Raw genomic sequence first — 23,319 nt, 5'->3', positions numbered from 1 at the left:
TCACGCCAGCCGATGATATGTCTTACGCCCTGAAAATACCCAAAGACTTCCATATTCCTTTCCCAAAAAATTGCTTCTTCTCTTGGAGACATCTATGTGATATCATTTCCTTGGGAGATATTGTTAACAAGAATTATTATTTTGGATTTATTTAATGTTTTTTGTTGGTACTAACTTTGAGCCACATTTTACATTTTCAAATTAATAAAACACAAATATCGTTTTATTTGGTACCACATTATTCCTACCAGTTTCGACGAAGACCTCTCTTCTTCAGACCTACTTGTACCAAAAATAAAAGTGGTGAAAAGTAAAGTTTGTGATTTATTAATTTTATAAGGATTCATTTGGAGATTGCTTCCTTATTAGGATGCAACAAAAGAAAACAAAATGGATGAGAATAATAATTTATTACAATACTTTTTTGTGGTTTACGGCACAACGAATACGTACAGTCATCCCACTAACAGTCGAGTTGACATTGCATTGTTTCAATGTGGTGTCCTATCCACCATCTACGGAGAGCGGTCAAAGAAAATGATAAGTAGTTCTTCAACCATCAGTGTTGCCAAATTATAGAAAATTAGACAAAAAAATCAAGAAACTTAAGCAGTCCACAGATGTCACTACAAGCCATTTTTTGGTAGTAAATTGAACGGCCCATGAAAAATTGTTTGAAATTTTTGATAAAATAATTTAAATACTATCAGTATAACAAAATAAAGGAATTTTTTATGGCAATGCTGTGTATTTGAATATTCAAATTTAAATAAATTACATTCTTTTAAAGGATGATTCATTAAGGCCTTAGTCATAATAGTAGAATTCGGAAAGCGTCCAGCTGCACTGAGAGCCGGTCGTAACTTTATGCCCATTTTTTTTTTAGAATAAATATTGGATTATTTTTATTTTTTAGAATTAAAATGGAATTTTTTAAACAATTTTTTTTTACCTTTTAATAAATCTTTTCTTTTCAAAACTATATTTTTATTTAGAAAAAAAAAAAAATTTTCAATACAAAAACAGTGTTTCAAGAAGAAAAAAAAACAATGATGTCAAATTTAATCTGACCTAAATTGAGATTTAAAGTAAATTGAGTTCCTTATGTTTATAGACATACTGATGATTGACACTAACTATTTGAGACCGTTTTTAGGAAATTAACCCCTGAAAAAAAAAGAAAAAAAAAACCCCTGAAACTAGACAAAAATATCGAAATCTTTTAGTACACAACTACGATTTACACACAACGAAGGTTTGATAGTCCCAAGAATTAACAATAAATATGGGAGAACACTGCAATATATCGTTCCGAACATTTTTAATTTGTTGCCGACGGAGGTTAGAGGGCAAAATAAAATAAAGGAATGGGTGAATGATCAAGAGTTAATTTTATGAAAATTGTAAAATGTTTATATTCTTAATTTTTCTCTCTTTTTCGTGTATAAAATCGTGGTAAAAATCGTTAAAAACAATGAAAAATGTATTCAAAAAGAACTCCACCGACAAGATACACAAAGTGGCTTGGTGGATCTGTGCAAAAAAAATGTATTAAATATGTTTATAATTGTGATTTACATAAATGCATACAATTTATGTTAAAACACACTATCTGCTGGCGGATTCGCGCTCATAATAGAGATAAACATCTCTGAAAAGAAGTGATAACATTTAACCATACTGTATACATCGATATGAGATCAAAAGATGCCGCAGAAGTCATGCGTAAAAATAACCTACACGCAATTTACGATGATTCGAGTGAAAAGGTAAAATTACCCTTCCCGCCCAACACCACCAGTCGAGTGAAACGGTAAAATTACCCTTCCCGCAGAAAGTGTGTAAATAAAAAAAAAAAAAAAAAAAAAAAAAAAAAAAAAAAAAAAAAAAAAGAGAAACGACTACCAGTATGAGCCTAACCTATGTGATAGTGATGTGGTAATTATGCTTTTCTCTCTCCGTACATCATGACGTACAGGTCGTTACTCGTTCTAAAACAATTCTCGAGCATTATAGATTTTTTCCCATTGACTCTGTAGAGACAGCCTGCCCACGGGAGAATTTCCAATTTCGACTCGATGACAGCCACAGTCCCCGGCTTGAATGCGTAGTTCTTGTAGGTACCGGGTATAGCACCGGAATAAACTGCGATGAAGTCCTCCGGGCCTTTATACACCCTGAACACGTACCGTTTGGCCGCCAAAAATAGCGCCAGGCCAATAAGGCTAATCAGCCCGACGAGGTACGAAACCTCCTTAAATTCGGACACGTAGACAAATTCAGACACCTTTATCTCTTCATCCATCTTGATGTCTGTAAATAAATAAGTGCACGCCGCAAATCCGGCAATTCCCACGGATAAAACAACTGTGCCAACAGCAAACAGGACATATCTACTCATGGGCGAATTGTAAACCAGTTTGTAATTGGTCGGTATTTTATCCAGGGTAAGCAAACGCAATTCTTTCTTCTGGTATTCCATAATATTTTTCGTAGAATATTTTTTAATGTTTCGTAATGCGGTAAATGCGTTAACCGGCTTGTTTCTGGTGTGGTTCAATATCAGTTCTATTTTCACCGGCGTCCTCAGATTGATCAAATTTCGCCTGCAGCCACAAAGAAATTGATTCAGCAACATTTTAGTTATTTATTTTTAATATAATATTTATATTGCGAGATAACAAGGAGCGAAATGTCAAATGTCAAACAGTTGTCAGACTTTTAGGTTATAAAATTTTAATCTATGTTGCCACATACTGACTACAATGGTACCTACTTTCTTTTCAACTACTTATGGCCACTTTATTTGAAATTATTTGCCACAAATATATTTAAAAAAAATCAATTGTCAATTTCACGTCAAATTTAGTTTGTGTGCACGTGAATAGTGTTTTGATGATTTTTAAAATAAAGTAATTATTTTGAATCTTAATAATTATAAAACATACATATTACTTTGGCGTTTATACAGTAATTTCTTTCAATTCAGTGCATTTGCAGTTTCTTTATTAAAATAGTTTTATTTTATTTTAGGTTATATTGTGAACAGTGATGAGAAGTTGATTTGTTATTATCATCGAGATGCCTGAACCAACGAGACTCTTTGTTGGGAACTTGCCATTCGGCATCAGCGAAAAAGACTTGACTGAGGAGTTCTCATTCTACGGGTCTGTGAAAAATGTAGAGTTGAAACAGAAAAAGGTGGCCGCTGGCGAAGAAAATAGCCTATTTGCCTTCGTAACGCTGGAGTCGGACGTTTTGAGTATCAACAAATGTAAGATTTTAATTTAATTATTAATTAACTAACTAACCTTCACGAGAATACAGGCAGAGAGGATAGAACGCTTCACTAATCTGCCTTTGCAAACAATCTTCGTCTCTTCTACATTCCTGCATCTCCTCATATATACCCACCGATTATTCTGACTCCTGTTTGTTGATTTTGTATACATCTAATAGAATTCTCTCATTATCCATTCGCTCAACATGTCCATACCACCTTATAGCAGTGTTGCCATATGCCAAACCAAAAAATCTGAATCAAACAGTCTAAAAATCTGTATAGAATCAATAACCCAAAATCTGTAAAAAAATAATTTTAGAACCAATAAATTATGATAGTTTATTGAAAAACTTACGTAATTGCGTAGTGTTCCATGACAAGACAAAATAGTACCCTACCCAATAATAAATAACGCACCCCAATATAAAACAGATTCTCACCTACTTATTATCAAATGTTAATCATGCTCCAATCTATACATATTTTCATTCTTCTGTTTTATCATATGCTATGTCCAATTTCAAAAATCTGTATAAAACTAAAAGTACTACCTAAGAGTAAAATCTGTCATCTGTAACGGCTGCCTAAAATCTGTATTAATACAGATAAATCTGTATATATGGCAACACTGCCTTAAAAAACTCTACTTAATCTTTTCAATTATCCCTATAACAGCCTTACATTCCTTTCTAATATCTTCATTATTAATTCTATCATTCAATGATTTTTCAAACATTCGTCTGAGGCAGCGCGTTTCGCAACGGCATTCACTATGCTTTCATACTATTTATTATTTTTATGATTTTAAATAAATAAATAAACAGTTTGTAATTCTACTGATTTTTTAATGGCAGCGGTTGTTTTCGTACTGGGTGAATGTGATCTAAATGTTTTTTATTGATTTCAATTTCTTTTTACAGGTGTTAATGAGTTCAAAGAACAAAAATGGAAAGGATGTTTCTTGAATGTTTCTGTCGCTAGGGAAAGCTTTATGGAGAAACTGAAAAGAGAGAGGGAAGAAGAGGAAAAGAGAAAACAGAACCAGGTTAGTAGTAAATTTTGCTGCCTACTCTAACAAGTCCAGTTTCAATCTTTCAAATCAATATCACTTTATCTCTAAAATCCAGTTTTGTTAGCCCTCAATTTACTTTATGGAGAAATGTCTATGTCTATGTCAATGCCACGGTACCAAGGAGTAGTTGGGAAGATGCTTGACTGCGAAATTGGCATCGCAGGTTTGATTCCCGTGATTGCAAACTAAGTTACTATTATAACCATGTATTACTACTACTACTACTACTACTACCATCACGCCGTTTCTCTGCAGGGGTAGGCAGAGAGGATGGAACGCCACATTCTTCTGTCCTGACATACATTCCTCGCCTCCTTCACATCCATACATCTAGTCATACGTGCCCTCTGATTACGCAGACTTTTGACACCGTCAGATTTTAGGTTCTGATTGATCTGATCGTGCCAAGTCTTTTTCGGTCGTTCTCATTCTGTTTTCCCTCTCACATTGGCCACATATATTTTCAGTCATTCTCTCGTTATCCATTCGCTCCACATGTCCATACCACCGCAAAGAACTCTTCCACACACCGTGTATTAGTTTTGGTTATTAAAAAAAATCTTTTTTGTAACTTTATTATTTGTGTTCCAGTATTGTTAACCTTCATTCCATGTCCCAAAATGAGAAATAGAAATTACTCGTCGGGAATATTATATATATGACTTATGAATGTAATATGTTTTGAAAAAAATTAAAATATATATATAAAGTTAAAAAAATATTTATTCAAATTTAACTTTTGAATTTTCCTTACCGTAATTAATTGAATTCATCTAATTTTCAGTTAAGAATATTTCTACCGTTATAGCTACTTATAATTGTAAAAAGAATCACATCTGTCATTGAAAGGTTATCTGAAAAATAGTGTCTTATTGTTTGGCTTCTTCATCTACCTACCCCGGTTTTCTAAACATTTTTTATCCAATTTCATAATGATATTTTCTATTTCAGGGCCTACCTCCCAGCCATTTACAAAATGGCAAAAAACAGGAGATTTCTGTCGATATTCCTTTCAAACCCAGTTTCAAAATTTTTCCCAAACCGGAACCAGTCAATGGAAATAACACAAATGGTGATGATCCTTATGTTGACCATCGTAAAGCCAAAGGAAGGGAATACAAGGAAAGAATGTACAAGGAATCTGAATACGAGGAACCGGAATATAATGAGCAACAACACAATGAACCTATTATGATGAAATCGTTTGAAAAGGAATCTGATGTACATGTAGAAACTCCAACAGAAAAAGTTAAATTGAAACGCAATAAAGTTATACAGCAAGCACAACCCATCAAAAGAGTAAGTGATTTTTAATTTTTTTTTATTTTAAAAATATTTTAAGTTTGTCCAAATTTTTGTTTACAAATTCTGGGTTGGTCTCCGCTTGGGAGTTATTTATATCAAGATTTTAATTATATCTAAACATAGAAAAAGAAGAATATGTAAATCTGGGCATTACAGGGCTTACAATCTCATAGAGGTCAACGCCGAAACCAGTAGACAAATGATTATTATTTCATTAATTGATTCGGCAGTCACTTTGTGGTAAAATGTATCCATTTTAAATTAATGTTTTACTTAGTGAATACCACTATTTTTTAAAATCTACTGTGACACGTGTTTAGATGCATTCCGCATCATTTGTTTGAACGGTGTTTGAATAGAATGCGCGCACGGGACACGTGTCACAGTGGATTTAAAAAAATAGTGGTATTTACTAAGTAAAACATTAATTAAAATGATTACATTTATACTAACAACATTTTGTTAATTATATAATTAAATGTAACTTTGTTTTAAAATCACTATAAATCACTATAAAATCATTATAAAATCATTATAAAATGGAAAATCACAAAGTAAGTGCTTCAAATATAAATTATATTTTGTTTATTTTAATCAACACTTTGTTTATTTCAAATTTCATTTATTTTTCTTTACGCATTGTGTTGGGTCCTGCCATTAACCTTCTGCTTTTCCTTGTGATAAAATATGGTATATGTCATGTCATATTTCTCTCCCCTCATCGAGTGCCTAAAATAATCTCTACTATTTCTTTTTTTTTACACAGTCGATACTTTCTCTACTTTTTACCAATGAATAGTAATGTTTCTTCAATTTAGTGTTTATTTATTTTAGAAAATCAAAATTGAATCCGTTGTGAAATTGCCTGCGGCAGAAACTGCCAAACAGGTTGTCAAAACATTGACTGCTGCTGATGAGAAGAGATTGAAGTCAATGCAAAACATGAGAACTGCATACAATGAAAAGAAATCACTCATCAAAATTGCACTGTCCAGTGTAGTAAGTATTTGTTATGAAATATTCATATTTTTTACATCACATGAGCGAACTAACCTTGTTATAGGGGAAATTTGAATAATTAGCAATGACTGAATAGTTTAGGTACCTTACTTTCCCTAAGTTCTTAATCATAATTAATTAAGTACTATTTGTCTTTATGACTGGCAACTTTTTTGCAGTTTGATTGTGACTGAATTCATGTTATTATGACAAAGTTCATATTTTTTACATCACACAAGCGAACTTACCTAGTCATACGGGAAATTTAAATAATTAGCAATGACTGAATAGTTTCAGTAACTTACTTTCCCAAAGTTCTTAATCATAATTAATTAAGAACTATTTGTCTTTATTACTGGCAACTTTTTTGCAGTTTGATTGTGACTGAATTCATGTTATAATGACAAGGTTATAAGGTCTTGTAACCATTCACTTACATGAGTTCTCTCTGTTTTTGCCTGAAACCATTATTGCGAATGCTTTCCCCTTATAATATCGATATGTCCATGTGAATTATCCATGATTTTATGTGTAATGTATATCTGCATGAATTCGGATGGGCAATGAATTGATCTAATTGGTCAAATTTTGCAATAAAAGTTTAGTTATATTTATGGGAAAAAACATTTTTTTCCCCATTTTTGGCTGCCCGGTTTGGGCTTGACTTCAGACACTATCTAGCAATGCAAGTTTAAAAAAAGGTCATATCACCATTCCAGAGACAATTATTAAAATAACTTAATCGATTTATTTTAGGATAAAAAAGCAAATAAGATAATTTTTGACGATGACGGTGATGCCATCCCTAATAAAGAACCGGTCAAAGAAACCACTTCAAATGCGAAGAATAAGCGTCGCCATCATGAAGAGGAACCGCGCGTGACGAATGGCCACTCGAGTGTTGCCAAGAAGTCGAAGAAGTCGCTTTTTGACGAGAATGAATCCGGGGATGAAGAGGACAATATCAACTTTGATATCAAAGAACAGTTCCAGGGAGAATCTGGTCAAAAGGTATTTAGTGCAACATTTATAGAACCACAAGATCAAAAATGCAGAGACCCGTAAAACATATACCACAAAGCGAACGATGAATGACAAGAAGAGTTTTATACATATTACATACCATACCAGAAAGTTTTTTTTAATTTTTCAAATTTAATTATTTATTTGGCAGTCACCCAGTTTAAAAATAATACTTGATACTAGCAGTCACTCATGTTTCTGCCAGTATCAAGTATTATTTTTATTTTTCATTTTCATTCAAACCCTTATCCACACCCCAATGGTGCATAGGGCACTGTATCATATAAACGCAGTGTTATCTTGATCATTAACATGAAGGAAAGGTGATCAGCCCTCCGCTTCAGATACCAGTCCAGGGTAGTATTGAATAAATATTTACAAACAAAACAATAATAGAAAGTAATAATAATAACAACTAAAACAAAATTTCATTGTTTGAATGTGTTTAGCTTTATCATTTTAGAAATTATGCCCGAAATTCTAGAATAAGGTTCAAAAAGAAGGGTGGATACTTGGGTGGGGAGTTGGATTCCTGCCTGTGTTAAGCTATTTAGAAAGTTCTCCAGAAACTTAACAATGCTTTTAATATACAAACAAAAAAAAACATTGTTTTGTTTGTATTTTAGAATTTAAATTTTCAACTGACATTTCTTAGTGGAATAACATTTTTTATGATGATAACACAACCAAATAGCTTTTCACACTTGTGTATAAAAGTAGAAGAAGCTATTTAATGTTTTTCAAATAAGTTTTATATGTAAGAATTGTTTTTGTTTTCTTTAAAGTCACCACCGTAGGGATATTGTAGCGGATTGATACGTTAGGTCACTATTTATAGCGTGTTGCTATTGTTTGAATTTTGGCGCCATGTTGGCGTGTTTTGGGCGTACCATAATCGGTCAACGTTCATCCTCAACATTTTTAGAATCAGTTTACAACTTTGAAAAGGTTGAGGATCATTATTATTAAAACCATATCCGCTCCCTAGGTGGAGCATATGGAGTCCACAAACTGTCTCCAGGCTTTTCTGTCGGCTGCCAGCTCCTTTGCATTCTCCCAAGTCAGATCCGCGTCCCGAAGTTCTGACGAGAACTGCCGACGAATTGTCAGCAGTGGTCGTCCTGGGCAGCGCGAACCTGATGACTTGTAAAAGAGGCAAGCTTGATGGCGGCTCTCGGGAGGCCTGCGCAGTACATGGCCATGCCAACTGAATCGCCTTTTCCTGACGACAGTTGTGACCAAGATTTGCTGCGTCCTACGCCTTATCTCTTCACTCCTCACAAAGTCAAACCACCGCACGCCTAAAATAATAATTAATTACTTATTACTTACTTATAACCCTTATCCGCACCTAATGGTACATAAGGCACTGCATCAAATTGACGCAGTGTTATCTTGATCTTTACTTACATGAAGGCAAGGTGATCACTCTTGCGCTTCAGGAACCAGTCCAGGGTAATATTAAATAAATATTACAGTGTTAAATCACTAATATTTATTTTCACCCCCCCCTGGGAATCGAAACCGGGACCTCCAGCATGGTAGCTAAACACGCTGACCATTACACCACGGAGGCGGACAAAATGGAATGGAATCATTAATTATCGCATTAAATTGAGGAAAGTAAATTAACCCCAATATTTTTCAGCTCATGCAGCTACAGTCTCGGTTCCAATCGGACAAGAGGTTCGCGATGGACGAGCGGTTCATGGATGACCCTGGCGACAGCGGAGCGGCGGGGGGGGCGGAGGCCGGCGGGGACATGGTGGACAGCATGGAGGACGACGAGAGGCTGCGGCAGATGGAGATATTGCAGGGCATCCTCGGGACGACCGTCAGGACTTCCAGCAGATTTCCCGTCGCAAAGGACAGCGAACCCAACAAAAAACCGTAAGCGAAATATTTATATATATATATCTTCTTCTTTTTTTAGGACTAAGTCCTGTCATTCTCCGGTCCTCTCCTGGGAGGTGGAAAACCAGCTATCTATCCATCCATTGTTTAGGTGGTCTTCCTGGGGGTCTGCTACCTCTGACGCTGCTGTCCGCTGCTATCCTCACCACTCGATCCGAACTCGCTCTTCCCACATGATTTCTCCAGAAACCTCTTCTTTTTCTTCCCCACGGCTCAACATCTTCAACATTGTAGATTTTTCTTATTTCAGAGTTTCTTGCTCTGTCGCGAAGTGTTAGGCCTGCAATGGGTCGTAAAGTCTTCATTTCGGATGTCCTAAGAAGGCTTTTTGTTCTCGCGGTGTCGGCTCTTGTTTCCGTGCCGTATGTCAAGATAAATATGTAATATATTTTTCTGTCTGCATCCGTAGTGTAATGGTCAGAACGCTCCGCTACCGTTCTGGAGGTCCCGGGTTCGATTCCCAGGGGGGGTCAAATAAATATAAGTGATTTTCTAATATTCAATATTTCCACCCTGGACTGGCACCTGAAGCGGAGGGCTGATCACTTTTCCTTCATGTGTTAAGGATCAAGAAAACACTGCGTTTATATGATGCAGTGCCCTATGCACCATTGGGTGCGGATTAGGGTTAGAAAAAATAGACATTTAAAAAAAAATTATTGTGAGGTCAAGGGATCTTACATCCCTTATGTCACTGCGACATTATTAGGTCTATTGTGACCTCCCTCTGTGTCATAGCTCATAGTATTTTATTGATAAAAACACATAAAAATAAAACTTGATACAATTATTCCACCTTATTATGGCATTTTCAAACTAATGTCTTTGAAACGATTTTCACAAATTTTATTTTTATGTGTTTATAGCAATAAAATACATTTTAGTAGACTCTAAAAATCAGCGATTGATTTTTAAATTTAATAAATTAATTTTAGTTTCTCGTTCTTTCCCGAAGGTTGCCAGTTAAAACGATGTTGCGATACGACCCGACCCGCCCCGATCATGAGAAGTTCATGAGCAAGCCTGTGAGCACCGACGGGCCGACCAAGAAGTCCAAGAAGGAGAGGAAGAAGGAGAGGCTGCTGGCGCAGAGTGTGGCGGAGGAGAAGGCCGAAGAGAACGCCGCGCCGGAAGTGTCTCAGGAACGATACTACAAGGTGACGGAGTCGCTGAAACAGAGCATGGAAGAGCAGAAGCCGTTCAGTTTATTGAGTTTGTTTGGGAATCGGGATCCGGAAGGTAAATATTACGATTTTTTTAAATATTATTCCATGTATCATTCCCCTTCATCTGCAGTTGGCCATCCACAGCGACAAGGGGCTCAGCAAACTGCTCTTCGGCATTTCTCCGTGATTTTGAAGAATGTCATATCAATTAATTTTTGTCTTCTGAACATTTTTCGGTGAGCAAGTGTGTGTGTGATTGACGGAATGCCGGAGCAGGATATTCAAAAGAAATGCTTACTTACAGTTTGTTTATTGAATAAATTCTTACACTTTGATTACGATTTGATATTAACTTATTATAATTTATCTAATTGGTTTTTGAACTTTGAATGAAATATGAAGCTAAAATATACGTTCTTTAACAATCAAGCGATGGCAGGCGATTCTCGCCCCCGCGCTCCGGTTGGGTGCTTTTGTTGAATCCGCTCAGTGTTGTCAACCTGACAGTAGCAGTATAATTCAGTGTTGTCAACCTGACAACACCAAATGGCGTGGCCAGACGGCTACAATTTAATGACTTTGATATTATTCTATGGCAATGTAACTTATTTTATTGTTAAGTACTTTAGAAAATTTTATAAGTTGATAAAATCTAGAACCTAAATCTAGTTCTAGAATCTCATAATACAATATTCCAGGGATTTCTAATGCCAGATTGCCAATATTTAAATGAAACATCATGTAAAAATTTTAATGAACCAAGGGTTACTGTATCATTATTTTTATATATCTGTATCTCATAATATAAATTGTTCATTAAATAAATGAAATGCTTGTCATCGGGAATTGAAAGTAGTCAAATAAAACACCCATTCATAATGTTGCAAAATATATTATTTATATGTAATAATATATAATGCGCGTGTGGCGTGTACAGAGAATTAATTAGGGTAGGCAGTAGGTAATAAGCTAAGCTGGTACAACTTAGTTAGGATAGGCACTACTTTTCTGTCTATATGGAAGGCATGCCTCTGCGTATCCACAGATTATATAATATTTGACGTTAAAGTTTCAAGTACATATTGATGGAGTAGAGTAGATGTAGAGTAGGGCTCATTAAAAAGATAAAAAATCTTTGACACATTCCTCAGTCCCATTGTAAAAGTGTTGTTTGACACACTAAAAGACTTCAAAGCGAGTCATATATTTTAGGTCTCATTATTGGACAACATGTTTTTCATTTGTTTTAGAAAATGAATCATCGAAGGCCGAAACTGAATACTCTACGCAGGCCATCAAGAAATCAAATGACAGATTCCCCAACCCGTTGAACGGAGCAAATCCCTTTAAGTATGACAGTGAATCTGATGATGAAGAAGGTGGTAAGAAGCTACCAGAACAACAGGTTAAAGAAGAGGAGTCACCATATGGAACGGCACAATCGAAACCTCTCTTTGTTACCGAGAATTTCTTCTTTAGCAATACGGACCCTAGATTCCAAGGTAAATAAAAGTATGTAAAATGACAAGCGTGTTCCGGGTAAGAAGTTTAACATTTCCATTCCTGTGGATTGCAATTTTTTTCACTAATTACATTTTCTTCTCCGTCTTATTCCTCATTACTGAGTGGAACTGTGACTAGTCGAATGGATGCAATTACTCTTCTCCAGTTATTGGTGCCTGCGCTGATTGTAGCGCTCCAACCACCGAGGTGCCTGCTGCTGCCTTTATTAGATCGGTCCATCGTGTGGGGATCTTCCTTTCCCTCTCTTCCCCTCCAGGCTACCGATCACAACCAGTCTTTCCAGGCTATCCTCGTTGCCACGCGTAACGTGTCCTAAGAACTGGAGAATCCGTCGGGTACAGACATTGGCCTGAGTCAAGCCATTCAAGGTTTAATTCCTGGCGAATGGACTCATGGGTGTCTAGCTGTCCATGGAATTCGGAGCATGCGCCTCTGATACTACATTTTGAAAATGTAAATTTTTCTCCTTTCTGCTGCTTTTTTTTACTGAGTAATAAATGGCATTTCTTTGCTGTTTGATTTTAGTGTGTTGAGGATAGGATACAGAGGACGGCGATTATTGTAATATCTTTTTTTTGTATAGAATTTTGATACAAGGTCAAATTTTGAGAGAATTTAGGATGTGTTATTTGAAAAATCCCTAATTATTTTTAATATCTATTATTATTCCACTTTTCAGAAGGACTGGACTTCTTTTTGAATTCCAAACCTCGCTCTGAGAAGTCAAGAGAGGAACTTAACAATTTGGTGAAGCGCAGAATTAAAAATCAGATGAGAAATGAGCGATCCTTCTTCAAAAAAGTACTGCAAAGACATCCTGCCAAAACAACCAAATTTAAGAGGAGATGAAACCAGTTACTGTTATTTTTATGGATTAAATATGATATAAAAAGTGTTGTAAACCTATATATTTCTTTAATTTACCTACCTTTCACTATTTTTTTTCCTTTTAATTTAACTACAGCTAAGCACCTTAACCCGATTTGAATCCAATTTCGGTCTAACGGTCCAATTTCGAATCTCATTCACATAGATTTTTTCCTCGTAGGTCCCATGTCGAATGTCATTCGACTTTCTTTTCATTAGTATTATGAAGTTCAAATGTAAGTTCACATTTTTTCACTCGTATCTACGATTAAAACAGTATGTGGAGCAGAAAGCAAACGAAGTTTTGCCCATTTATATCCCTGAATTGAAGCGAATTTTAGTCCAGTTTTGTAAATAATTAAAAAAAAACCATACTAATAGGAATGCTCAAACACTGGTGGGTGTAGAAATATAAACATGTATTTTTACAAAGAAAATTTTCCGATGAAAATAAGAATGAATTTCAGTAAATGTAATGCTGGTCACTCACGACGAGGAAAATAGTAGATTTTGTTACATTTTCTCTGGTTTTGTAACGTTCAAGTACGAAATTTGGAAAGACGAAAGATTTCACTGCCAACCTGGCGATATGACGCGAAATCATTAGTATATAATGTTTGTATATAAGCTTCGTTCGAGTCTGGCCGGGCGGCCGTTATGAATTCATTGCACAAACTAATTTATATAATTCATTGTAAACAATAAATGACAAGCCGGGTGATCTCGTGTTGAAAATAACCATTATATATTGGAAATGTGAGTACTTCATTATTGGTAAGGCGTTTCCTCTCATTCCGCCGTTTGCCAAACAGCTGTCAAACAAATTACGCAAGAAATTTGTCTCGACTGCTGCTCAAATAAGCGCTAATTAGAAGAAATATGTATTCTATAACCTCCGGAATGACCCCATCAACAGCATTGCAGGTAATCAACTGTTTTTGTTGTTGTTTTTCATGCCTGAAAAACTGTGCAATCTTCTTTGTGTGAAATGTCATTTTGACAGTCCGTTGACAGCGAGTCTGTTTTTATTATTGTTTTTATGTTATATTTTAGGTAAAGTACGGACAACCGGCATAGTTACAAGCACATTTATTGTCATATAATGTTATTTATTGCACTATATGCATATAAAATAAGATTCAACAAACACAAAAGATGTCATTCAAAAAATAGCTACAGCACGTGGCGTATAGATTTTGAAATGGTTTTCCAGTTTTACTTATACAGTTACAAATGTCAATTTACTAGTGGGTGCAATGCTTGGCCATGTTTTGTTCACAAAGAAATAGGTATGGATGATAATTAATAAATAATATTGGATATATGATGTAAGAAGACCAGCCCGACGAAGCTTGCAATAGCAAAACCGGACTGGACTCTTTTGCTGACAAATTTCCAGCCCCCATCTGTGCTCCACGAGTAGTTTTATGATGAGGTTGGAACTCTTCATATCAACCCCTCCGAGAAGCCTGCCACTGTATACCTTATAAGACCATCTTAGTGTATACCGGTGTCTGATATCCTCACATCGGAGATCGCTCAGTGGGTCGTAATGCTCGCAATTATTTTTCAAACATAAAAACTAATTCTGTAACTTTGTTACCTTTTCAGACTCTTGCAACTATTGGCAAATGACTTGTCGCGGCAGAAGGGTTCCATTTCCCCCATTGTGTTGGCGCTTTGGACAGTTTCATTTCCTAGCGCTGGATCAGAATATATAAACTACAGAGGACGATTCGGCATTGTTTTATTTGGATGTGTAGCCAGTAATTACTGTTTTAGTGTTTGCAGATATGTATAGGCAGATAGATGATATAACCATGAAACGTGTGTTATTGCACAATTTTCTTGGGAGTTATTCATCGTGACTAATATATGTATACTCTCCCCCCTGAAAATAAACATATTATGCTCTTAAATATGTTTTTATTTTGTTCATTAATGACCGAGATCCTTGAAAAATATCATCCTATCCCGCTCTCTGTGATCTTACAACATTGGCCTTAATTTTTTACAGAAATGCAATCTAAAGTAACTAACTGACCATCACGCCGCTTCCGCAGGGATAGGCAGAGAGAATAGAACACCACACCACGCTACTCTTGTCTTTGTACACATTCTTCTTTACGCATCTCCTCACACATCCTCCTCCCAACCCTTATCCGCACCCCAAAGGTGCATAGGGCACTGCATTATATAGAAGCAGTGTTATCTTGATCGTTAAATACACGAAGGAAAGGTGATCAGCCTTTCGCTTCAGGTACCAGTCCAGGGTCATATTAAATATATATTTGACTGAAAAATCAATAATATTTATTGCGACCCTCTTGGGAATCAAACCCGGGACCTCCAGCATGGTAGCCTAGAGCGCTAACCGCTACAATATGGAGGCGGACCTCATACATACCCGCCGATTATTCGGATTCCTGAATTGACCACTTTCAATTATTTTAAATACTTGATCATGCCAAGTTTTGCCCGGTCATCCTCTGCTCATGTTCCCAACAAGATTCGCCTCATAAATTTCTTTTACAGTCCTTTCTTCGCTGGTTCGTTTAGATCTTTTATAACTAACTAACTAACCATCACGCCGCTTCAGGCAGGGAGAATAGAACGCCACACCACTCTGTCTTTGCAAACATTCTTCGCCTCTTCCACGTTCATGCATCTCCTCATACATACCCGCCGATTACTACGACTCCTAACCTGACCACTTTCAAGTATTTAGCATACCTGATCGTGCCATGTTTTTCTTGGTCTTTCTCGGCATAAATTTGTTTTACCGTTCTTTCCTCACTCATTCGTTCCACGTGTCCAAACCATCTCAACGCACCTTTCTTAATTTTATTGATAATGGTTATCTCCGCTTTGCATTCCTTCCTTATTTCACTATTCGAACATCTATCATACATCGTTTTGTCGCACATTCTTCTGAGAGATTGCATTTCGACTGCACTCAGTCTACTTTCATCCTTCTTTTGCCAACTCCATGTTTTACTTCCATACATTAGAGTTGGAACCAGGACTCCGTTGTGCACTGCCAGTTTAGCTTCCGCTGATAGGCTTTTATTTGCCATAACTGATATTATTAGAGGGTATTTCTTTTTCATCGAGAATTTTAATGACTTCCTTTAATCTGACTCTATCGAATGCTTTAGTAAGACCTACAAAGCAGAGGTAAGCTGTCTTATTGAACTCTATTGCTTTTTTAACTAATTTGTCTAACAACAAATGTGTTGAACTTATTTACGTCCGAGTTCACTCGGTTTCTCAGCGTCACATATTTAGCATATTCTTCTGGTGACGGTGAGCTTCTGTATTTCAGATGGCTTTTCTTCGGCGAGTTCCTTGACTTCATCAGTAAACCATTTTATCAATAATGATTATCTCAGCCTTGCATTCTTTCCTTCTTTCACCATTCGAACATCTATCATACATCTTTTTGCCTCACATACAAATAAAACTAACTAACTAACTAACCATCACGCCGCTTCCCCGCAGGGGTAGGCAGAGAGAATCGAACGCCACACCACTCTGTCTTTGCAAACATTCTTTGCCTCTTCTACATTCATGCATCTCCTCATACATACCCGACGATTATTACGACTCTTGACCCGGCCGCTTTCAAGTATTTGACATACCTGATTGTGCCAAGTTTTCCTCGGTCGTCCTCTGCTTCTTTTTCCAACTACATTCGCTCCATAAATTTGTTTAACCGTTCTTTCTTCACTCATACGCTCCACATGTCCAAACCATCTCAACACACCTTTCTTAATTAATCATGTAATAAATAATATATATAAATAATAAATAATGTATGTAAAAATAAAAATAATAGATCAACCTGGCTGATCGGTGATAATATGCGTGAATAGCCTATAAATAAAAAAAAGACATTCATAATAACAGCAATGGGGGCGCGAGATAGAGACAGGCATGAATATAGAAAGAGGTAGAAAGACATTCGCCGGAGCTAGCGGTTGAGTTCGGCTTCGTCCATAGAACCAAAGATCAATTAACGAACATCTATTTACTTATATTTCTTCTTTTTTATGGCTATTCACCCTTCTAGCCAATGCGAGTTATTTTTTATTTATATATTATTATTTTACACTTTTTACAATTTAAAAAAGATAAATGTTTGAGTTTTTATTATTTACAAAAAAAAACTTCAATTTCATACTATTTCTGTGAGCCTGAGCGGCTCATTATTAGAAAGTGGTATGAAATTGTGGTAAAGTGGTTCGAACCGAAAAACTTTGATTAAAAAATCCGAGACACTAGCCACGGGACCACAACCCGATACGATTTGAATTGAAATCGTTTGTTTTCCTGTAATTGGGGTTAGCTTCATTATTAAGTTGGTTTGTTTAGTTGCTTAACAGCGTAGTAGTTTAACAGCGAATGCTGCGTTAGAATAGATGATGTGTGCAGTGAACCATTTGAGGTCTCTACTGGGGTGAAGCAAGGCTGTGTACTAGCCCCATTTCTCTTCATCATCATGTTTGACTTCATCCTACGAATGTCAATTCCACCGGATCGAGGAATTGCAGTGAGTCCTGCTCAGAAATTATGCGATTTAGAATATGCGGACGATGCAGTTCTAATAGATACATCGATCGGAGCCCTGCAAGATATAATTGACTCCCTCCAAATAAACTCCGCTCGGTTAGGCCTAAGAGTGAACGCCAAAAAGACCAATGTCATGTGCAACTCAGCCTGTCCGGACCGAGATCAACATCTTACTTGTGAGGGACGAGCGCTCGTTCGAGTCGACACCTTCAGATACCTTGGAACACTCATGGTGGAGGATGGTAGTGTCCAGAAGGAACTGAATGTACGGCTCGGAATGGCAGGAGCTATATTCAATAAAATGCGCAATGTCTGGGACTCACTGCTTTATTCGACAAAAACCAAGTGTCGTCTCTTTAACGCCTGCATCCTAACAGTGTTGCTGTACGGATGTGAGTCGTGGCACCTCACCAAAGCTCAAAGCAAGAAACTAGCAAGTTTTGAAAATAGATGCCTGAGGCGAATACTGGGTATAAAGTGGTATGACTTCGTCAGGAATGACGATGTGAGGAGAAGAACTCAACAGCCCCTCATACTGGAAGTCCTGAAGAGAAGAAGGTGGACATGGTTGGGACATGTCCTTAGAATGCCACCTGAGGGCATCAACCCCTCATGTCTCTTCTTCCAACCCCGAGGATTCCGGCGCCCCGGAAGGCCGCTGACGACCATTCACCGACTATACTCAGCGGAACTTCGAGACGCCGGACTGACCTGGGAGGAAGCCAAGGAGATGGCGCGTGACAGAGTGACTTGGAGACGACTCGTGTTGGCCATATGCTCCACCTAGGGAGCGAACATGGAAAAAGAAGAAGTTTAGTTAGTTATTTTATATATTTCATACACATTTACAAATGATTTTCAATTAATTTTGTTTGTTAGGGGAGGTCGATGAGATTGAGATGTTAGTGGAAAATGGAATTGGATTGAGAAGACAATACTTGACATGTAAATTTATCTTAAAATTTTCGACTAAAAAATATAATATTCTGATTTAAAAAAATGATAGTCAATAATTCCGAGGGGGCGTCAGAGGCCTGCACTTGCAGGGCATTAATTGGAGACCTAGATCTTATTTCATTGGGTGCCCGTTTAATGACGGCTTCCTTTCAGACCTCTCCAGCATTAGCATTCCGTTTTCCACTAACCTCTCAACCTTATTAACCTCCCAAACTTGTTTGTAATAATTTTTATTTCTGCTAATAATTTGGATGCAACTGGCTATCCAGAAGCTTTCAGATTCATTGTCGTTGCATGACCTAGTTGTGAAAGTAGAGTGGAGTTCCCTAGATTTTCAATTCTGCGGCGATTGCATCGTGAACGATGCAATCGCCGCAGTTCAAAGTTCTGAAGAACTATCTTCAAAAGCTGTTCCGCACGATCGCGCTTTTGTTGTTTTCGAGTCATCTTGCCCCTATGTGCGGCGCGGCGAATTGCCGGCTTTGTGAGTCAGTGACAAATTGACATTCTGATTCTGGAGAAGGGTGATTGATGCAGGGGACAGAAGACGATTGAAAGCACGCGTGGAGAAGAATCATTAAAGATATCATGAAATACATTTAAAAAATAAAAAATATAAATTATACATTTGTGGGTTACAATAGTACATGTAGGAAGGCTCAATATATAAATACATACAGATAAACTTCACAAAAAACATAATAAGATAATAAAAAAAAACAAATAATTCAAATCGTATCGGGTTGTGGTCCCGTGGCTAGTGTCTCGGATTTTTTAATCAAAGTTTTTCGGTTCGAACCACTTTACCACAATTTCATACCACTTTCTAATAATGAGCCGCTCAGGCTCACAGAAATAGTATGAAATTGAAGTTTTTTTTTTGTAAATAATAAAAACTCAAACATTTATCTTTTTTAAATTGTAAAAAGTGTAAAATAATAATATATAAATAAAAAATAACTCGCATTGGCTAGAAGGGTGAATAGCCATAAAAAAGAAGAAATATAAGTAAATAGATGTTCGTTAATTGATCTTTGGTTCTGTGGACGAAGCCGAACTCAACCGCTAGCTCCGGCGAATGTCTTTCTACCTCTTTCTATATTCATGCCTGTCTCTATCTCGCGCCCCCATTGCTGTTATTATGAATGTCTTTTTTTTATTTATAGGCTATTCACGCATATTATCACCGATCAGCCAGGTTGATCTATTATTTTTATTTTTACATACATTATTTATTATTTATATATATTATTTATTACATGATTAATTAAGAAAGGTGTGTTGAGATGGTTTGGACATGTGGAGCGTATGAGTGAAGAAAGAACGGTTAAACAAATTTATGGAGCGAATGTAGTTGGAAAAAGAAGCAGAGGACGACCGAGGAAAACTTGGCACAATCAGGTATGTCAAATACTTGAAAGCGGCCGGGTCAAGAGTCGTAATAATCGTCGGGTATGTATGAGGAGATGCATGAATGTAGAAGAGGCAAAGAATGTTTGCAAAGACAGAGTGGTGTGGCGTTCGATTCTCTCTGCCTACCCCTGCGGGGAAGCGGCGTGATGGTTAGTTAGTTAGTTAGTTTTATTTGTATGTGAGGCAAAAAGATGTATGATAGATGTTCGAATGGTGAAAGAAGGAAAGAATGCAAGGCTGAGATAATCATTATTGATAAAATGGTTTACTGATGAAGTCAAGGAACTCGCCGAAGAAAAGCCATCTGAAATACAGAAGCTCACCGTCACCAGAAGAATATGCTAAATATGTGACGCTGAGAAACCGAGTGAACTCGGACGTAAATAAGTTCAACACATTTGTTGTTAGACAAATTAGTTAAAAAAGCAATAGAGTTCAATAAGACAGCTTACCTCTGCTTTGTAGGTCTTACTAAAGCATTCGATAGAGTCAGATTAAAGGAAGTCATTAAAATTCTCGATGAAAAAGAAATACCCTCTAATAATATCAGTTATGGCAAATAAAAGCCTATCAGCGGAAGCTAAACTGGCAGTGCACAACGGAGTCCTGGTTCCAACTCTAATGTATGGAAGTAAAACATGGAGTTGGCAAAAGAAGGATGAAAGTAGACTGAGTGCAGTCGAAATGCAATCTCTCAGAAGAATGTGCGACAAAACGATGTATGATAGATGTTCGAATAGTGAAATAAGGAAGGAATGCAAAGCGGAGATAACCATTATCAATAAAATTAAGAAAGGTGCGTTGAGATGGTTTGGACACGTGGAACGAATGAGTGAGGAAAGAACGGTAAAACAAATTTATGCCGAGAAAGACCAAGAAAAACATGGCACGATCAGGTATGCTAAATACTTGAAAGTGGTCAGGTTAGGAGTCGTAGTAATCGGCGGGTATGTATGAGGAGATGCATGAACGTGGAAGAGGCGAAGAATGTTTGCAAAGACAGAGTGGTGTGGCGTTCTATTCTCCCTGCCTGAAGCGGCGTGATGGTTAGTTAGTTAGTTATAAAAGATCTAAACGAACCAGCGAAGAAAGGACTGTAAAAGAAATTTATGAGGCGAATCTTGTTGGGAACATGAGCAGAGGATGACCGGGCAAAACTTGGCATGATCAAGTATTTAAAATAATTGAAAGTGGTCAATTCAGGAATCCGAATAATCGGCGGGTATGTATGAGGTCCGCCTCCATATTGTAGCGGTTAGCGCTCTAGGCTACCATGCTGGAGGTCCCGGGTTTGATTCCCAAGAGGGTCGCAATAAATATTATTGATTTTTCAGTCAAATATATATTTAATATGACCCTGGACTGGTACCTGAAGCGAAAGGCTGATCACCTTTCCTTCGTGTATTTAACGATCAAGATAACACTGCTTCTATATAATGCAGTGCCCTATGCACCTTTGGGGTGCGGATAAGGGTTGGGAGGAGGATGTGTGAGGGGATGCGTAAAGAAGAATGTGTACAAAGACAAGAGTAGCGTGGTGTGGTGTTCTATTCTCTCTGCCTATCCCTGCGGAAGCGGCGTGATGGTCAGTTAGTTACTTTAGATTGCATTTCTGTAAAAAATTAAGGCCAATGTTGTAAGATCACAGAGAGCGGGATAGGATGATATTTTTCAAGGATCTCGGTCATTAATGAACAAAATAAAAACATATTTAAGAGCATAATATGTTTATTTTCAGGGGGGAGAGTATACATATATTAGTCACGATGAATAACTCCCAAGAAAATTGTGCAATAACACACGTTTCATGGTTATATCATCTATCTGCCTATACATATCTGCAAACACTAAAACAGTAATTACTGGCTACACATCCAAATAAAACAATGCCGAATCGTCCTCTGTAGTTTATATATTCTGATCCAGCGCTAGGAAATGAAACTGTCCAAAGCGCCAACACAATGGGGGAAATGGAACCCTTCTGCCGCGACAAGTCATTTGCCAATAGTTGCAAGAGTCTGAAAAGGTAACAAAGTTACAGAATTAGTTTTTATGTTTGAAAAATAATTGCGAGCATTACGACCCACTGAGCGATCTCCGATGTGAGGATATCAGACACCGGTATACACTAAGATGGTCTTATAAGGTATACAGTGGCAGGCTTCTCGGAGGGGTTGATATGAAGAGTTCCAACCTCATCATAAAACTACTCGTGGAGCACAGATGGGGGCTGGAAATTTGTCAGCAAAAGAGTCCAGTCCGGTTTTGCTATTGCAAGCTTCGTCGGGCTGGTCTTCTTACATCATATATCCAATATTATTTATTAATTATCATCCATACCTATTTCTTTGTGAACAAAACATGGCCAAGCATTGCACCCACTAGTAAATTGACATTTGTAACTGTATAAGTAAAACTGGAAAACCATTTCAAAATCTATACGCCACGTGCTGTAGCTATTTTTTGAATGACATCTTTTGTGTTTGTTGAATCTTATTTTATATGCATATAGTGCAATAAATAACATTATATGACAATAAATGTGCTTGTAACTATGCCGGTTGTCCGTACTTTACCTAAAATATAACATAAAAACAATAATAAAAACAGACTCGCTGTCAACGGACTGTCAAAATGACATTTCACACAAAGAAGATTGCACAGTTTTTCAGGCATGAAAAACAACAACAAAAACAGTTGATTACCTGCAATGCTGTTGATGGGGTCATTCCGGAGGTTATAGAATACATATTTCTTCTAATTAGCGCTTATTTGAGCAGCAGTCGAGACAAATTTCTTGCGTAATTTGTTTGACAGCTGTTTGGCAAACGGCGGAATGAGAGGAAACGCCTTACCAATAATGAAGTACTCACATTTCCAATATATAATGGTTATTTTCAACACGAGATCACCCGGCTTGTCATTTATTGTTTACAATGAATTATATAAATTAGTTTGTGCAATGAATTCATAACGGCCGCCCGGCCAGACTCGAACGAAGCTTATATACAAACATTATATACTAATGATTTCGCGTCATATCGCCAGGTTGGCAGTGAAATCTTTCGTCTTTCCAAATTTCGTACTTGAACGTTACAAAACCAGAGAAAATGTAACAAAATCTACTATTTTCCTCGTCGTGAGTGACCAGCATAAGATTTTAGACTAAATGTATAACATCTCTCCCCGTTTATTTGAAATTTTTATTTTTTTTTTTAAATGGT

The 23,319-nt window shown here is 36.8% G+C and overlaps 2 protein-coding genes and 2 long non-coding RNA genes across 5 annotated transcripts; 2 read left to right on the top strand and 2 right to left on the bottom strand.

The window, feature by feature from the left end:
• Positions 1–1,942: 1,942 nt before the first annotated feature.
• LOC148300803 (uncharacterized) lies at positions 1,943–2,305 on the bottom strand. Its single transcript, XM_088274268.1, has one exon. The coding sequence runs from the start codon at positions 2,303–2,305 to the stop codon at positions 1,943–1,945; it is 363 nt and encodes a 120-aa protein (XP_088130394.1).
• A 545-nt stretch (positions 2,306–2,850) lies between these two features.
• Positions 2,851–13,192, top strand: LOC148300802 (putative RNA-binding protein CG14230). 2 transcript variants are annotated; one of them, XM_088274264.1, is made up of 10 exons: positions 2,851–2,912; positions 3,034–3,274; positions 4,204–4,328; positions 5,307–5,654; positions 6,495–6,659; positions 7,416–7,670; positions 9,331–9,572; positions 10,552–10,835; positions 12,013–12,264; positions 12,966–13,192. In XM_088274264.1, the coding sequence occupies exons 2-10, from the start codon at positions 3,082–3,084 to the stop codon at positions 13,133–13,135; spliced, it is 2,034 nt and encodes a 677-aa protein (XP_088130390.1). In that variant the 5' UTR covers positions 2,851–2,912; positions 3,034–3,081; the 3' UTR covers positions 13,136–13,192. The 2 variants fall into 2 exon arrangements, with proteins under 2 accessions (XP_088130390.1, XP_088130391.1); XM_088274265.1 differs by having other exon boundaries at positions 3,018–3,274.
• A 435-nt stretch (positions 13,193–13,627) lies between these two features.
• LOC148300801 (uncharacterized) lies at positions 13,628–15,086 on the top strand. The gene is made up of 3 exons (XR_015838884.1): positions 13,628–14,077; positions 14,207–14,442; positions 14,765–15,086. It is a non-coding gene; the product is annotated as an uncharacterized LOC148300801 (long non-coding RNA).
• A 6,719-nt stretch (positions 15,087–21,805) lies between these two features.
• Positions 21,806–23,105, bottom strand: LOC148300800 (uncharacterized). The gene is made up of 3 exons (XR_015838889.1): positions 22,801–23,105; positions 22,436–22,671; positions 21,806–22,113 (listed from the first exon to the last, which is right to left on the bottom strand). It is a non-coding gene; the product is annotated as an uncharacterized LOC148300800 (long non-coding RNA).
• Between the last annotated feature and the right edge of the window lie 214 nt (positions 23,106–23,319).

Source organism: Brachycentrus maculatus, unplaced genomic scaffold (assembly GCF_059751285.1).
Source record: "Brachycentrus maculatus isolate JH-2025_06_01 unplaced genomic scaffold, ASM5975128v1 h1tg000653l, whole genome shotgun sequence".
Taxonomy (NCBI): Eukaryota; Metazoa; Arthropoda; class Insecta; order Trichoptera; family Brachycentridae; genus Brachycentrus; species Brachycentrus maculatus.
The sequence above is the reverse complement of the archived record's forward strand: the minus strand, read 5'-3'. Positions and strand labels throughout refer to the sequence as shown.